Genomic DNA, 18,423 nt, shown 5'->3' with positions numbered 1-18,423 from the left:
CAGGATAAAAACAAATTGGATGTAGAGGGAAATAAAATAGGGATAGAGAAAAATCTAAAATATATCCTACATTAATGGGTAGATGGTGAATATTTGAGAGAGTTAAAATTTTGAGGAGAAAGATAAGTTTAATTTTGCTTATAATTAAATACAGGTGATTGATGTGTGTGCTCATAGCACATCTAAGTTCAGTTTTCTCTGAAGCTCATGCAAAGTCATAAGTAATTACCAGTGGTAGTAAAAGCCTTGGAAATAACAGCAATTCCAGGAAGTACATGGAGAATACAAAGAGGTTGTTCATCTCTTTTTATAGGGTTTATTTAATAAGTATTTACTGAGTAGATCATATATCTCAAATGCTTTTCTGATTCTCAGGATGTAGAAGTGAACAGACCAAGACCTATGATGAAACTGCAATTTCAGAGCGTTGGTATGCCAACGTTTTGAATACTGCTCGTTACTATTTATATATTATTGATTTTTTACAGAGAGGAAAAGAGAGGGATAGAGAGTTAGAAACATCGATGAGAGAGAAACATCGATCAGCTGCCTCCTGACCACCCCCTACTGGGGATGGGCCCGAAACCAAGGTACATGCCCTTGACCAGAATGGAACCTGGGACCCTTCGGTCCGCAGGCCGATGCTCTATCCACTGAGCCAAACTGGTTAGGGCTGCTCAGTTACTTTTATTTGTTAAAAAGCTGAATGAACCACACATTTGTTGTCACTTTGCTCCCAACCTTCTAATCTTAAAATCAGCGTATCACTGAAAGTGAAGAATGAGCCTTGGTGGTCACCTGGCCAGTGAGTGCCAGGGTGGTCCAGGACAGGCCTTCTCAGTCTTCCTTCGCACCACTTTCCTCAGGACAGGTTGTCTACCCAATGGCAGCAGGCCCATATATTCTAGCAGTATTATGTTTAACAGATTGCCAGGAATATGAAATTTTAAAACATTGCAAACATATAAGATTGGAAGGCCTATATAGTGCCTAAATGAAGTACTGATTTTCTTATGTTTTTCCCTATAATAACTTTATATTCTGATAAACAGTTTGTTCACTGTTATTCAGGAAGAAATAATATTTGTTGGCACTAATTGTATTTTTCTGAACTGAATTTGAACAGTTCTCTGGCAATTGTAAAACTGTTGGGGTTGATGTCCCTCAGGAACTCTCATTGATGATTTAAATCAATTGTTAACAAACTTCTTGTTGTCTCTAACCTCATGTACTACCACATTTCTCTCCATGATCTTTGTTCTATCAGAATAGTTTCCTTCTTATACCTCATTATTTCCCATATTGTCATAATAGTTCCTTCACCTCTGCCATTTCCTCTGCCGTGAACAATTTTCTCTTCCTTCACGAGTTCAAAGTTCAACTCAGTTATCATTTCTTCATTCAATGTCCCTGAGTTGGTCAAATCCCTTATTATATATTTATAGCACCATCAGCCTCTCTTTCCATGTACTTCTTAGAGTCCAGTTTTTACACTTATTTTACACTTATCTTTGTAATCTTTAACATTACTGATATCCTCAAATTGTCAATGTGGGTTATATGAATCAATATTCACTGTATTGGAAATTAAAATATAAATTTTAAAATTTTATTAATTTGCTAAATATAAGCTTATTGGATGTTAATAAATATAACCAACTTTAAATAAAATAACTTTTTTTTCAGAAAAATTAAGAAAACAATGACATGTTTTTAGATTTTTTGAAAATTCAGATGTTTTGCAAATTTATTTAATGTTACTTTAATTAGAAGAGGATAACTGAGTATCTCACATTTGCCTCTGCATTCAATAGCTTGGGATATCATACATCAAGTGCATCTGAAAATTCCTCTTTACAAAGGACAAATGATGACTTAGCATTGTTATGAAGCATCTCCAGAGCCCCAGGTGTTCCCCTGAGAACAGCTGAGTTACTGTATGTGAGACATGTAAGGCTGATGTAATCCCGTTAGAGTATACTCACTAGGATACTCCTGTTAGCTGGTCCAATTGTTCCTCACCTCTCACCACCAGCAGCTCACCTAGTTGGGGATTTCATCTATCATTTATTATCTTTATCTCTGACTTCCTTTATCTATGCTGTAGGGTGGTCTACTATGTTTTAAACTCCCTTTTGTATGATTGGTACTACCATTTACCTAGTTTAACTGCGAAAAACCTGGCATAATACTAGACATGCTGTTTCTTTCAATATTCATTTGATCCTTCCATGCCTCTCAATTTTATCTTCTATGTACCCTCAAATCTGGCCATTACACTTTATCACTGTCTCCATTGTCCAAGAGAGCATTGTTCTTTATCTTGAATATTTGTATGACCTTCTGAGTAGAGTTGTTTCCATATTCACTAGTTTTCCCCTCCAATTCCTTTTCTACACTGCCAATAGTATATTTTTTCAATCTGAGTATACCCCATCCCTGGCATACAACATATGTACTCAGTTACACACACCAGTTAAAAGCTCTTCAATGATATTCTTTGATCTCAGGACAAAGACAAAAGAAAACCATCTTTTACTCCTACATCCATATCTCTAACCTCATATATTACCACATTTCTCTCCATGCTCTCTGTTCTATCAGAATAGTTGCCTTCTTATACCTCATTATTGTCCATACTAGTATTGTCATAATAGTTCCTTCACCCATGCCATTTCCTCTGCCTCGGACAATTTTCTCTCCCTTCATGAGTTCGAAGTTTAACTCAGTTATCATTTCTTCATTCAATGTCCCTGAGTTGGTCAAATCCCATTATATATTTATAGCACCATAAGCTTCTTTCCATGTACTTCTTAGAGTCCAGTTTTTATACTTATTTTTGAAATTTTTTAGTTAACAGCACTGTCAAGATTTGTAAGCTCCAATAGTGCTTAGTACTTTGTCTTGTACATGGTAGTAATTCCACAAATATTTGTTGAATTAATTAATGTTACTTTCCTACAAAGTGGTAGTTTTAATTTTTTTGTGTGTGTTTCCTGGAATTTCTTTTATGCTTCTTGATTTTCATATGAAATCTTGGCTTCTGTCAGACATTGTTTACCAGGAAAATTTGCTTTGTACCTTCTTCCCATCACCTCATCAACTCATCCTCAGGTTTCTGGTTTCCCTGGCCTAATTTTTGTCCCTTTGTTGCTGGTTATCTTGATGGTCTTTACCTTACAGACAAAATAGACAAGACTTTTCATGAGTTGCCTTATTTTTTCCCTTCTATTTCTTTTTCTTATTTTTTAAAGTTCTAGATATGTATGTGTCCAGCCCATTTTATTTTTTAACAACTTTATTCAGTTGTAATTGATATAAAAAGCTTCACATATTTAATGTTACAATTTAATGGGTTTAAACACATCCATACACCCACGAATCAAGGTAATAAACAAATCCACCACCTTCAAAAGTTTCCTCCTGTCATCCCCTGCCATTTATTTATTTATTGTGGTAAAAACACTTAGAAATCTCTCTCAACATTTTTTAGCATGCAGTATAGTATTGTTAACTATAAGTACTATGTTGTACAGCAGATTTCTAGAACTTACCTTGCATAACTGAAACTTTATATCCCACTTCAGAATTCTGAACTAGGCAGATCTTTGGTAGCTAGGATTTCTATTAAAAATATTGTTATAGATTGAATTCTGTTCCTCCCCCATGAAAATTCACATACTGAAATCTTAACCCCTACTGTACCTGTATTTGGAGATAGGGCTTTTAGATGTAATTAAGGTTAAATAAAGTAAAATGAGGATTAGTGGCTTTTTAAGTAGAAGAAGAGAGATCTCTTTCACTCTCTCACTTCACCATATGAGGTGAAGGTAGCCATATGCAACCCAGGAACCAAATTGACTGGCACCTTGGTCTTGGACTTACCAGCCTCTAGAATTGTGAGAAAATACACACCTATTGTATAAACCACCCAGTCTGTGGTATTTTGTTATGGCAGCCTGAGCAGGCTCATATAGTTATGTTGCCATTGGTCAGTAATAAAAGGAACCCTTCCTCCTAGTAACTAATATACATTGGTATCATTTTAAGATAACATCTACCTTTAAAAATTCAGTATGTTTGTATGTTGGGAAAATAACTTCCTAAAATTACATGCAAACACACTGAAATTATTTTCTTTCTTAAAGAAAGCTGGTTATTTCTCTAATGCCAGGCAGAGATTCATAGGAATAAAATCTTCTTACTTTAGTCTGAGTCAGGAAAAAATGATACTATCAATACCATTCTCAAGAGAAAGATCTTAAGCTTCACGGTTTTTTTCCAAGGCATCTACTAAGGAATAAGAGTATAGAATTGAAGACCTTTCATGAAAGTCTTGTCTCTTGAGCATTTTATACCAGAAAAGGCTTGGAGAAAGTCCAGGGAAAAGTTTCAGTTAGGAATTGTAGGTTCACATGGAAAGCAAACGTGCAAGCAATTTGAGGTTTGCACTTTGGAGGTCTTCATACTACTTTCCCACGTCAATTTTAAAACGAGAAACTCTTTAAATTTACATTGAGCCCGGTCCTGTCTTTTGTGGCCCCAAAGAATACAAGTCTGTTGACAGGCGAGTAGCCTAACACACTGTTCTGAATCTCCAGGGACCATCATAGAGTAAAGCCTGCATTTCAGTTGCTCTTCAATAGCTGGAGTAAGAAGTGGGTGGATTGAACTAGTCGGAAGAATAAGCAAGTATTTGTCTAAGGGCCTGTGAAGCAACTAGTTATTCACTATAGTCAAAAGAACAGTTATAGCTTATCACCACTGGGAAAACCAAGTTTTGGGGTGCGCAGGGGATATGTAAATGTAGGGCTTTACTTATTGTCCATGTAAGTCTTACAGAGCCATGGGGGTGGCTCTGTAATATGCGTGTGCATTAGAATTCTTCAGTTGCCTTGGATCTCCGTTAAGGCCATGTGGTCTTTCTGCATAGATTTGGCTAGCCTTTCACAGAGAAAACGGATCAGACTTATTAGTCATCTTGTTCTACTGTTTTTTTTGGGGGGTGAGGGGTGGGCGGGGGGTGGGGGTGGAGAGGAAGCAGATGTTTGTTCCACATATTGCATCACAATTAATGTCCATTCTCTTAAACCTTAAAGTTCCCCACTAGCAATTACACCAGCAAAGTGAAATTAACATTCCAAGAGGCACCCATTGTATTTGATTGTATTCTAACAGGACAGTAAAACATTTAATTAGCAAATGTTGTTTTCCTTAAAGCACCTCCAAACAGAAAATTTCATGTCAATCATCAAAGAAAAACATTCTTTCTCTCCTAGGCCACCAAGGATCATATAAATATCTTTGCATCTGCTCCAAAGGGTGATCACTACTGACACCTCTGGCAAATGTTTTATTTGTGCGGAACTCTCAGAAGATTCTGGGTAGTTTCAGTATGAGTTTGGTAGACATTACTTGCAAAAATATTTGTGTATGTGGGAATGCAGTATTTAAAAAACATGTTGCTTTGGCTAGACTTCATCCATTTCCGCCAATACTTGAGGATATTTCTGTGCTTAACGCTTCACTTGGCTTCCAGAGACTCTTCAAACCCATCCCTTAATTTAGGTGCCATGTTAAAGTATTGAGTCTAAAGGAACACCTTTCCTACCATGTAATAGCCCTTCCCAAAGTAATTGGCATAAAACATTTGTTTTGTTTTTGAACCAGGTTTTGATATTTATACAGTAGGACAGCTGAAGAAGTATACTTTTTTGCAGTTCAGGAATAAGTCATCTTGTTTGAATAGTAAGTATGTATGTAGGCAGCAAAGATCAAACATTTATATCACATTAAAGGGTCTATGGACAAATCATCATGGTCCTCATTGGGTAATAGTTATTAGACAGCTGCATGCGTTATTGATTGATGAAAACTAGTTATCTTATACTAATTTATCTTTTTGGTCTTTGTTATTTATTCTTATACATTGCCACCAGAATTATGAAGTTTTGTCTATGGCAACGGTTCTCAACCTGTGGGTCGCTACCCCTTTGGCGGTCGAACGACCCTTTCATAGGGGTTGCCTAAGACCATCCTGCATGTCAGATATTTACATTACGATTCATAACAGTAGCAACATTACAGTTATGAAGTAGCAACAAAAATAATTTTATGGTTGGGTCACAACATGAGGAACTGTATTTAAAGGGCCAGAAGGTTGAGAACCACTGGTCTATGGGGTTACTGCTAGCAGCTGAATGTCAAATGGGATAAATACGGATGCACTAACTTCAGAAGGTACTTTTTAGTTAAAGTAAAATGATATCTAAATACTGCTAGTTTGTAGTTAAAATCATAGGTAATATTTCCACTGAATTAAAAACACAAGAATAAGTAAAACCATTAGGTGTTTGAGGTTATATATTTACCTTCAAATTAGGAAAATAGTTATTTTCTACTAGCTTTTATATATTAATTCCTCTTAATATTTTCTGATGATCATATGGTTGCTTACTCTTTTACTTTTCCCGGCATTAATTTCTTAATGAACTATGATAATATTTATGTTAATTATCTCCCTTTTACAGAGAGCAGTGTAATTCAAATTGGTTAAAGCTCTATGTATTGTTTCACATTTTAATGATTCTAGGTCATTTCTACTATAGTGTCATTTTGTAAAAGGTGCTTATGAAAAATTACTTGGAAAATGCAATACTCTCTAAAAGTGACACTTTATATTTAATCTTACATTAACACAGTAGGCATAAAATTTTGCTCTCACATCTCCACACAGGCATAGTTATACAATGAGAGGCTACTGGTGCATTCACATAGTAGAGGAAACAGCCCTCTGAATCTGCTGCCATTTTTAGAAATTCCATCAAATCATGGCCAAATCCCTTACCATCTCTAAATAGCATATTCCCTTTTTTTCATTATTTAGGTTTATATCTGGCAAATCATACTGTTGTCCAAGGAGAATAAGAGCCTGTTAATCTCTGATTGGCTCAGCCTCAATCTAGGTACCTAGTAAGATGTGTTGGGCTCACATCTAGCTGAAGGTGATTGATGGGGACTCATTAAGACTAAGTTTTGCTGTTACGTGTTCACAGTGTCAGAGTAATACTTGAGCCTGGGAAATAAGCCCCCCAAAGTAGCTTTAAAACTTCTTGCCCCCCAAACTTCTGTAAAAACTGCTCTCTAAAGAATTCTGTACTGTATTTCTCTTCTAAAAATATGAATCTTTCAACCAGGCTCCTGGTGACAGATGGGTTTCCTTTAAGCCAAGTTTTATTTTTGTTTTGTTATGTGTGTGTGTGTGTGTTTTGTGTGTGTGTGTGTGTGTGTGTGTTGTGTGTGTGTGTGTGTCAGGGGTGGGGGGGCAGGGTGGGGGGGCAGTTCTTTTTTTTTTTACATTAAACAAAAGCTAGTGATGACTTCCATGTGAAAACAAAGAGCCATAGTTTCAGCCTTGAAAAAAAATGAGTCAGTAATTAAAAAAAAAACAACAATATATACAAATAAATAAGAAAGTAAAAGAGGTTTGTGAAAAGATTAATAGAAGTGTTTCTGCTTTGACTGCTCTAACTCTATTTCTCCCATTGTCAGGACTCTGAGTCCCGACCAAGGTCACAAGTTTGCTGCCCAGGAGTTTGTGTCCAAGAAGTGAAGGAATCAAATCTTTTCTTCTAAGATGCTAAGCTAACAAATTTATGGATTCCTGAGGACATTTGTTTTGTCTTCTTTCACATCACATATAGTTTTGTAGCTCTATATGAAATATGTCAATATGAGCTTGATCTTTTATCTGTTTTAGAGTTATCATCCTTTAATGTCTTCCCCACAGTCTCCTCACATAATTTAACAGTAAATTATCAGAAATGTAGCAGCTTAGTGGCCTTTGTTTTAATGAAATACATATAGTTCCTCAGGACCTATGAAATCCATCTTATTTACTATTTCTTGAAAGAACTCTTGGTAATATTAAAATCATAAAGAACTTGGTTAATTAGAACCAACTTTTTCTATACAAGTCATTTCTCCTGCTCAATAATTTTTGTTCTTGTAATACATTTGTAAACATTCTCTAGGCTATCAACCATGAGCACTTTATGGGTCAATCTTCAGCCACTTTCTCATCTCAATTTGAATTTCCTTTTAACTTAGGATAATTCTGAGGCACTTTTTTTTTCTTAAAGTAGGTACATAAAAAATTAAAACATTTAAAAATGAGCTGATGTTATTAAAAGGAAAATTTGTAGAAATCTGTATATACAACATATTCCAGCTGTTGGGATGGTTATTAATGAATCTTCCTCCTTTTTTCACAAAGCTTCATAGAATAACTTCAAGCTATGTAATTTCCATGGAATTTAATGAAATAAAGCATTTCGCCACATGAGGTAGTAATTATTTGTAAGAAAAATATAAAGTTAAATGAAAGTGAAAAGCAATTAAATTTTTTACTCTATTAAATAAGGAGCACTTTTATAGACATCGTCGGCCTCTGAAGTCATGTCTAATTTTGACCTCTCCTTTGGAGAACTGATATATCTAATTCCAGATTGGATAAATCAAAGGCATTTATTCAAATCGTAAACTGTCCTGGAGGGTGTCAAATTGAGTTTTATCCAGTAGTATCTTGAATGCCATTGGAATGACAAAGGTTACTGAGGAGTTTACACTGAATTTAACTCTTTTGAACCATAAACATTTTCATGTATCTTTTGAAAAGGCCTATGAATTTTGGTTGCTCCAGAATGTTTTGAGTTATATTTTGTTTGAATAATATTAAAGACAAAAAGAAAGTCCAAGTTGTAGTAAAAATTTAATTTTGTATTTTTTTTTTTTACTTCTTTGTTACTAAAATTTTCATGATCTTCATAAAATATGGTAAGAATTACAGTTGGACTAAGAAAAGAGGTAGAACAACTAATTTGTGTATTTTTAAATGCCAACAAGTTTATTAAAAATAAAACAAATTAGCAAATCAGCTTCAAATCCTATATAATAAAATGCTAATATGCAAATTGTCCCCTCAACCAGGAGTTCCACAGGGAGTTTAAACAGGAGTTTGACCAGGGGGAAGGGCTGGCTGGCCAACCTCCCACGTCCCCTCCCCCCAGCAGGCCTGGCCCGATCAGTCCCAATGGGGGCAGGCCGGCTGGACCCCGCCTGGGCACAAATTCATGCAACAGGCCTCTAGTATATTTATAATATTAGAGAAAAACCAAGGCTAATACCATTACCAACTTTGTATGTATTTAAGCAAATTAATTTTAGGAATAATTGTATAGTTATTTCAGAAATATATACTCAGCATATATGTTATTGTGACATATGGAAATAAATGCCTTTGAAGAACTTTTCAAGAACAACCTAATTTGATGTTTGAAAGGAAAATTGGAAAGGATATAGCCATAATGATAAATTGACTTTTTTTATAACTCTAATCTCTAGACCAACATTAATTTCCCTTTTTGTAAAATTTTTTTAATGGTCAAACTTAGAGCAAAGTATTTTTTTTCATTTCCCTACTTGATCATTATATTACTCATAGGTGTTTTTCAATTTCCAAAGAAAAGTGATTAAAAAAATATATGGGATAGTGAAACATTAATAAATAGAGAAATTTTATGTCTAATGTTAAAACATGAGTAGACAGGAAACTTAAAAATTACCAGTTGATGCTTTTTTAAACTGTTCTAGATGAAGCCAAGCTAAAATATTCTGTTTTATATGGAGAAAAATTTCACAGTCGGGTCCACCATGTCAACTTGCTCCTGTACGTTAAGTGTGATAGTAATAATGATACATTTAATATTTATTCCACTCAATTATTATAAAAATGTACGTGACAAAATATCTGGGTAATATGAATGCAAATGAACATTCAGAAGGATGATAGTTTGAGAGATTTTATTAATTTGTATTTATTTTTATCAATAGCTCACAGTACTATGAATGACACCAATGTCCCTATGGAAACAACTGAATGCATTCAAGGTCAAGGAGAAGGTTATCGGGGAACCGTCAATACCATTTGGAATGGAATTCCATGTCAGCGATGGGATTCCCAGTATCCTCACCAGCATGACATAACTCCTGAAAATTTCAAGTGCAAGTGAGTAAATTAGGCAAATATTATAAATGTAGAGTAAGCTCTGGGAAAATGAGGTAGGGTGGTTACTTTTCACTAATTTCTGTCTTAGTGATCCTTAAACTTTAGTGTGCTAGGGATAATCAAAAGGCAGATTAATCTACTCAGAGATTTTGATTCCTTAGGTCAAATATGCATTTTTTTAACAAGAATTCTAGGTACTTTTGAATCAGATGGTTTATGTACCATGCTTTGGGAAGCACATATACAGGTTTCTAATCACAGCTTTGTTCTTTGCTTTTCTTTTTCTGGTTAATCTTCACCCAAGGATATTTTTCTATTAATTTTTAGGGAGAATGGAAGAGAGAGGGAAAGACAGAGAACCATCAATGTCAGAAAAACACAATGATTGGTTGCCTCTTGCACAAGCTCTGACCAGGGCCCTGGGCCCGGGAGGAGCCTGCAACCGAGGTGCATGCCCTTGACCATAATCAAACCTGGGCCCCTGTGGTCTGCAAGCCGACGCTCTATCCACTGAGCCAAACTGGCTAGGGCCATAGCTTTGTTCCTACAGGTCTAACAAACCAATAAATGGTAATAGTAACCAGTCAAATTTTTAAACCAGTGCCTCTCATATTAACTTTAGGTGAGATTACATACTTTTTCTCCTGCAAAAAGAGGAATATCTTATTTTCAGCTAATATTGTAAACTGATGAATATTAGGCCTTGAAACAAACTTTTTTTAAATGTTAAATGAATATTCTCTATTGTTTCTAGGTTTGCTTTTTAAAAATGGGGATTTAAAACATTTGCTTAGGTGAATTAAGCCAAAGAAACTTCCCTTAAATGTCAGTTACTTGGTTGTATGTGCCTCCTCTGTGGCTGCTTTTTTTCACCACTTGACTTGTTGGACAGACACAGCCACAATGCCATGTGTTTTTAAATTGTCCACCTTGTTATGGGGAACATAAAATGATTGCTTTTGAAATTTATAACACACGTGTCATTCATAGTGCCTTGCTGAAATAGCACCTATAAATAACATATATTGGCTTTATGTAATTGGATTTTAATAAGAGAGCTTAACATTTCAAGATGGAGTATTTTGAGCACTAGTCAGCCAATCCACTGGAGAAGGGAGATATTTTATGTTTTTCTTTTTAAGTTAATTTAATGTATTTACTTAGATAATAAATATTCATCGCTTATGAGTTTTTTCATTATTTTATAATAACACATTTATAGTTGTTAGTCTGGGTTTATTTGTCATCATTTTTTTTTCACAGCAGTATACTTTTTATTCCTGACCTATGTGTTTCACACCTCGGAAATAAATATCAAAGTAAAGAAAGCAAAGAAAATGAGAAAAGATTAGTTAAGAGAGATAGAGAAGACACTGTCAGTGCCATTCACACTTTCTGTTAACTTCTAAGACTGGTAATATTCAAGTAAGAAATCATGTATGTGTGAATGAATACCCAATTAAATTTATTTGTAAGAAAAAAATAATAATGTAATTCACATATTTCACAATTAAAAATTATCAAAAGTTTAGTTGTTATTTGTTATCAGAATTTAAGGTATCCTTTCTTTATTTATTTGGTCAAGATTACCAAACTCACATACAAAAAAAAATAGTGAGTTTTGTTATAAAACAGATAAAATCTGACTCAACATTTTTCTCAGAATGTTGATGCATTTATTTGTGGCCTAGCAGAGAACAGTGTGCTAGTCAGGTGTCTCTAGTTGCATAAACACCATTTGCTGCAATATGAGACTCCTTACAAATGACAATTTTAAAACTATAACTCAACCATAGTGCCTGTGATGAATCTACATGAATCAGATAATAATTAATATGTTTTAGAAATTGTAAACAATTCTTTCTTCAAGTGAAGGGAAAGATCATAGAAAAAACATTTGGGCCTGCCTTGACTCTCATGCTTGCTTAATCTAGATTAATGAGGTGCTTATAGATATCGATTTGTGTGTGTTAAATAATTTTTTTATTTTTTTAATTAAATTAATTGAGGTGACATCAGTTAATAGGATAATATAGGTTTCCAGTGAACAAACACTTCTCCCAAGAAGACATACAAATGGCCAACAGATATACGAAAAGATGTTCAACTTCACTGGCAAATATAGGTTTTTAAAGTGGGCCTAAACTAAGACTTTTGTTAGCCTTAGAACTCTAATGATCTCACCCTAAATTAATTTAACTAAGCAATTATTCATCTAATATTACAAAATGGTATAAATTTTATGTAAACTTTAATGCACATATTTTGTACTGACATACATTTTTGAAACATTAGTATAAATTGTTTGAAAGAAATAACAGATTTTCTTTACCTTTCCAGTTAATAATTTTATCATTTTATAAGAAGGCTAAAGGCTTTAATGGGGATTATAACTATGAAAACTTGTTGTTCTGTGGCCTTAACTATTGGCAATCACTGTTATTATAACCTTAAATAACAAAGTTTGTGTCAGGACCTATTTTTACTATATAAATTATTATTGATTTTATAATCAAACCCAAGCCTCTTCCTTAAGAACTTCTCAGTTTCTAATGGTTAATTTTGGTATCAATAAAATTATAGTTCTTTTTAAAAATATGTGTTTTTATTGATTTTAGAGAGAGAGGAAGGGAGAGGAAGAGAGAAAAACATGAATGTGAGAGAGCAAACTTGATTGGTTGCCTCCTGCATGTTCCCCAAATGGGGAAAGAACCCTCAACTTGGTACATACCCTGACTGGGAATGGAACTTGTGACCCTTCAGTGCACAGGACAACGCTCAACCAACTGAGCCACACCAGCCAGGGCAGTGCTTCTAATTGGACCTAAGTGATGTAAATAATGTGGTTTTAATAGATTGAATATTAATTTTGATAAATTATTATTCACAGATCTAAAAAAAGACAGTGCAAGCTTGCTTTAAATTAGAGAGCAAGTTTAGGAAAGCAAGTCTTAAATTCAGTATTTCATTTGAAGTGAACTTTATATTAAGTTTTACATTAAAATACTTTTATACACAGAGAATATTTGTATAGAACTTTTCCTTACTGAGAACTCTAAATAGTTAATAAATTACTGGTAAAATAAAGGATGTATATATACTACATTGATGACTTCTATATTAGGTTTCTATGTTATAATTATGTCTTTATTTTACAAAAATATTTATAAAGATTTAGGTAACATCTCTAAGTCAAGAAATAAGTAATGTGAAATTAAAATTAATATATGTAGCAAGTTAAATGAATCAAGAAAAGACAGAATTCAAAAAAGAAATAGTTATGATGTTTTTGTGTGGCAAATGTTTGATTAGGCAAAATTTTCATTTTAAGTGAGAGTAATTAATGACTATTAATAATAGCCTTTATTCTACAGAGAGATGCATGTTGTTTCTACATTATATATGAGCCATAAAGACAATAAATAAGAGTTTAGTTTTAAAATGTGTAGCAGTTGAGAGTCCTAGACTGACAATAAGTGAGAAGAATGTAGTGAGTGGTACCAGTTCTCTCTTTTGTGAAGCAGGAGTGTTTGTCTGAAACTCCAGGCTGGTGGGAGGAAAAGAATACTGACATCTGTCAGCACGTTTTTCAGTAATGGGGCAGTGTCCGTTGCATATATTGAATTCTAAATTGTTCAAACTATCCTAAAACTTAGAACTCTAATTATTGACATGCACACATTCTGGGGTGTCTAGAGGTATAGTAGTGCTGATTCCATCAATGTAAGAACTCGGGCAATTTACATTAACATGCTTATTCTCAATAGGGACCTAAGAGAAAATTATTGCCGAAATCCAGATGGGGCTGAGTCACCCTGGTGTTTTACCACTGATCCAAACATCCGAGTTGGCTACTGCTCCCAAATTCCAAAATGTGACGTGTCGAGAGGACAAGGTAATAGTTGACATTTTGCAATATGGGCATGATTAAATTCAGGGGAACTGCCTAAAGGGAGCTCACAATTTACAGCAGAAAGCCTACTTCTCATTGCACTGCTTTTGTTGAAAAGCAAAGTCCCCAAGTCTAATTTCTTTTTCACATTCATTTGTTCAACGTTTATTTACTTATTGCCTGTATACCAGTGCCAGACACAGTTCTAGGCACTGGAGATATACCAGGAAACAAAACAAAATTCTTTGACCCCCTTGAAACTAAATTCTGGTAAATAGAAAACAAGCGAAGTAAAAACGAGGTTGAGATAGTAAGTTAGTTTGTGGTAAGTGCTAGAGAGAAAAGTGTTGCAGTTAGAAGAGAGGGGTTTTGCTACTTTATATTTTAACTTGAGGCCCAGTGCACAAATCTGTGCATGGGTGGAGTCCCTCGGCCTGGCTGGCGATCGGGGCCCATCGGGGCAGGCCAGGGATAGGGACTGTGGGAGGTTGACCGGCTATGGGAGTGCACTGACCACCAGAGGGCAGCTCCTGCATTGAGCGTCTGCTCCCTGGTGGTCAGTGCGCATCATAGTGACCATTTGACCGGTCATGTGGTCGATAGGTCCTAACAGTCGCTTAGGCTTTTATATATATAGAATTGTTTGGGAAGATCGTACATATTAAGAAGACCAGAAAGAAGTCAGAGAGCACATGTGCCATATGCATCTGTTTATAAAGGGCATTCTAGATAGAAAAAAATCTACAATTGAAAAGAGATGGAAGAGTGCTTGAAAAGTTTAAAGAAACAGCACATCATTATGGCTGGTAGAGACTGAGCAAGATAGAGAGTCTCAGGAGATGAGGTTATAGAGCAGCGGTTCTCAACCTGTGGGTCGCGACCCCTTTGGCGGTCAAACGACCCTTTCACAGGGGTCGCCTAAGACCATCCTGCATATCAGATATTTACATTACGATTCATAACAGTAGCAACATTACAGTTATGAAGTAGCAACGAAAATAATTTTATGGTTGGATCACAACATGAGGAACTGTATTTTAAAGGGCCAGAAGGTTGAGAACCACTGTTACCGAGCAATTGGCTAAAATCACATAGGCCTTGTAGGAGTTGGAAGGATTACACTTTTATTCTGAAAAGGAAGGAACTCTGTTGTAGGGTTCTGAGAAGAGAAATTAAATGACCTGTCTGACTTAAATTTTAACTGGACGATCCTGGCTGCATTATGGAAAACAGCCAGAACTTCTGACAAGGGCCCAAACAGGGTAATCAGTTGAGTGATTGTTTCAGTAATTTAGGAGATGAGAGTTATGGGGACCTGGGTGTTAGCAGGGGAGATGGTATGTAACAACGGGGTTTGAAATAAATCACCATTGTACTTGAAAACATAGGTGCCATTGAAGGTAATTGTTTCAGGAACAGTAGTAGAGAAAAGTCAGATTGAAATAGATTTTAAAAAGATATTATCTGTCAAAGATTAATAATGTTAGGTTATGGACATGTATTAGTATATAGTAAATTGAGAGCTCTAATTTTTGAATAATTATTTTTTTCACATAAATTTAATTATGATGGCTATGGTCAGTCCTAAATCATCCTAAAAAGTCCAAGCCAGATTTAAAGCTTCATTTCATAGATTTATTGTCCTATACATACTCATCTATCCTTTAACCTCTTTCTCAGTGACATTTTTCACGAACAACTCTGAACACAGTTGCAGAGAGAAGAGGGGATGAGTCCCTTCTCAGTCAATTTCACTGTTCTTTGGCAGATTTTAAAGGTCATTTGGAAATAAAGTTAAAACCAATGATTAAGGGAGTCTTGGTATCAGCTGGATGCTTTCTTCCTATCTTGTTCATTTAAGCTATTACTGATCATTTGTGATCATAGAGGCAAAAAAGAGCAATTGCTTGATAAGCTTCTGGTATATAGGAAGACACTTTTGTGTACAGTACATATATCTTACTTACTAAAAGATCAGGTAATATAAAATGAGAGTTTTGTATTTTAGAAGTTAAGTAGATGTTATTGCTTATCTAGTAAGTGCACAAATTAATAGACAAAGAAATTAGTTTTATAGAATTTAAATAACTTACCTAAATACTCAGATTATCACAGCTGTGACTGACTATAACCCTCCTTAAAAAATGATCTTTCCATTATTCCATGCTTAATCTTTTTTATTAATACTTTAACATTTATTGTATTATTTTTCTTTAATAATGTATTATACTGATACATTACAACAAAGTGCAGGCACTGTGGGGCAATTTAAAAATGAAGTCCTACTTAATAGACAATTCAACGTACAGCTGTGAAATTTTAACACTGTTATGCTATCGTTTGATATTGCCAAGCTAATGGCATGCGCCAAGCACACACACACACACACACACACACACACACACAAGAATGTTGCTGTTATCCTCTCCATATACCAGAAAATATAAATTTCACATATAGATTGATAAGTTAGACATTTCTTCTCAAATCTTGCAACACCTGAGTTAGCTTATGTATAAATGCTCTTCTAATTGGATATTAAATAACTTTGTTTAAAAAATAAAATCTTAAATTACAGACTTTCTTTATAAATGTTGATAAAACACAATTTATTAGATTATGTGAGATACACTTAAGAGAATTCATAAGTCCACATTTATATCACTCCTTCTACCACTAACAGTAGTATTGCTACCACTACCATTGCTATTACTGGCAGTAATAATACCTAAATGGAAGCAGCAGGGGAGAAGGAAATATTCATTTACAAGAAAATGACGACTAAAAAAGAAGTGTGGGAAATAAAAAATAACCATTTTAAAACCAGCATAGTACTAATTCATGCAAAATTAACCAAAGTATGCCTAAGCCATTAAGTGACTATTACTTGGCAGTATGTTTACTCAGTCTCAAAGGCCTCAACATTTTTTGTTTTTGTTGTTATATAAAAATAAGTTTTTCTTTTACACCACTTAATGAAGATATCAAACTCACCAGTAATAATGATAAAAGCTCTGAAAAGAACAAAATATCATCTATTCAATATTCCTGTGTTTAACTTGATTTTATTCATGAGCAAATAAAAATATAAAATTAAAGAGCATTTGCAAAACACTTGGCTTGGCCTGGTTGATGTGGCTAAATGGTTGAGCATAGACCCCAGAACCAAGGGGTCATTGGTTCTATTCCTGGTTTGATTCCCAATCAGGGCACATACCTGGATTGTGGGTTTTAGGCTCAATCCCTAGTAGGGGGTGTGCAGGCGGCAGTGCTCGCTAACATATGGGGATGTTTCTCTCATCCATCTCTCTATACCTCATCCTTCCTCTCTCTAAAAATCATTTTTTTAAAAATAAAAAACCCCAACATATTAAAAACAAACAAAACACAGCTGGCTTGGGTGACTCAAAATCCCAATCACATGAAAGATAAAATTAAAACACAACAAATGTGATTAGTATATGAGTGTTCATTATGTCATTCTTTTCTGAAGAAAATGTTGGGAAATACATATGTCATTCTAAAAAGTCCCACTTTAAGTGTCCTTAAAAGCCACCTGTTTAATTTTTTTAAAATGTGCAATTTATTGCATAAAATCTCATTTTAATGAAAAAGAAATTTGGCTGAAAATAAATAATTTGTACAGATTTTAGAGTGATTAAATTTTTATGTTGACTTTTGTGAATTTATATGTTATGTTTTTGTTCTATCTGTATTCCCTAGTATTCACTAGTTTTTTTTTCCATATATTTATTTATGTTTAGATTGTTATCGTGGAAATGGCAAAAATTATATGGGCAATTTATCCAAAACACGATCTGGACTAACATGCTCAATGTGGGACAAGAACATGGAAGATTTACACCGGTGTGTAAATTTCTTTCTTACAATATATAGTATCTTATATAATAAAGAGGTAATATGCAAATTGACCATCACACCCTCACACAAAGATGGCCACCTCATGTGGTCAAAGATGGCCACCACAAGATGGCTGGCAGGGGAGGTCAGTGGGTGGCAAACAGGCCAGCAGAGGAGGGCAGTTGGGAGTGAATGGGCCTGCAGTAGAGGGCAGTTGGGGGTGATCAGGACAGCAGGGGAGCAGTTAGGCGTCGATCAGGCTGGCAAGGAAGTGGTTAGGGCATGATCATGCTGGCAGGCAGAAGCAGTTAGGGACAATCAGGCAGGCAGGCAGGCGAGCGGTTGGGAGCTAGCAGTCCTAGATTATGAGAGAGATGTCCAACTGCCAGTTTAGGCCCAATCCCTGACTGCGGTTGTGTGGTGTCAGGCCTAAACCTGCAGTTGGACATCCCCTGAGGGGTCCCAGATTGGAGAGGGTGAAGGCTGGACTGAGGGACACCCCCTCACCTCCCCTGCGCACGAATTTTGTGCACCAAGCCTCTAGTATAGTGATAACAGTAATAGGTATATGCAGGTATGCACATTGATATTTCTTTCCATTATT

At 35.1% G+C, this 18,423-nt stretch overlaps 1 protein-coding gene across 2 annotated transcripts in view; it reads left to right on the top strand.

The window, feature by feature from the left end:
• The window catches only part of HGF (hepatocyte growth factor), a 66,593-nt gene that overhangs the window by 28,281 nt on the left and 19,889 nt on the right, over positions 1-18,423 (top strand). For both annotated transcript variants that reach the window (XM_070425103.1, XM_070425102.1), the window contains exons 8-10: positions 9,892-10,066; positions 13,834-13,961; positions 17,723-17,825. In XM_070425103.1, coding sequence (XP_070281204.1) covers positions 9,892-10,066; positions 13,834-13,961; positions 17,723-17,825 — 406 coding nt within the window. The remainder of the gene's footprint in view (positions 1-9,891; positions 10,067-13,833; positions 13,962-17,722; positions 17,826-18,423) is intronic.

The sequence above is a fragment of the Myotis yumanensis genome, unplaced genomic scaffold (assembly GCF_028538775.1).
Source record: "Myotis yumanensis isolate MYYU_CA2020_CCGP unplaced genomic scaffold, mMyoYum1.0.hap1 SCAF_9, whole genome shotgun sequence".
NCBI lineage: Eukaryota > Metazoa > Chordata > Mammalia > Chiroptera > Vespertilionidae > Myotis > Myotis yumanensis.
This window is presented reverse-complemented; position numbering and strand designations above follow the sequence as displayed.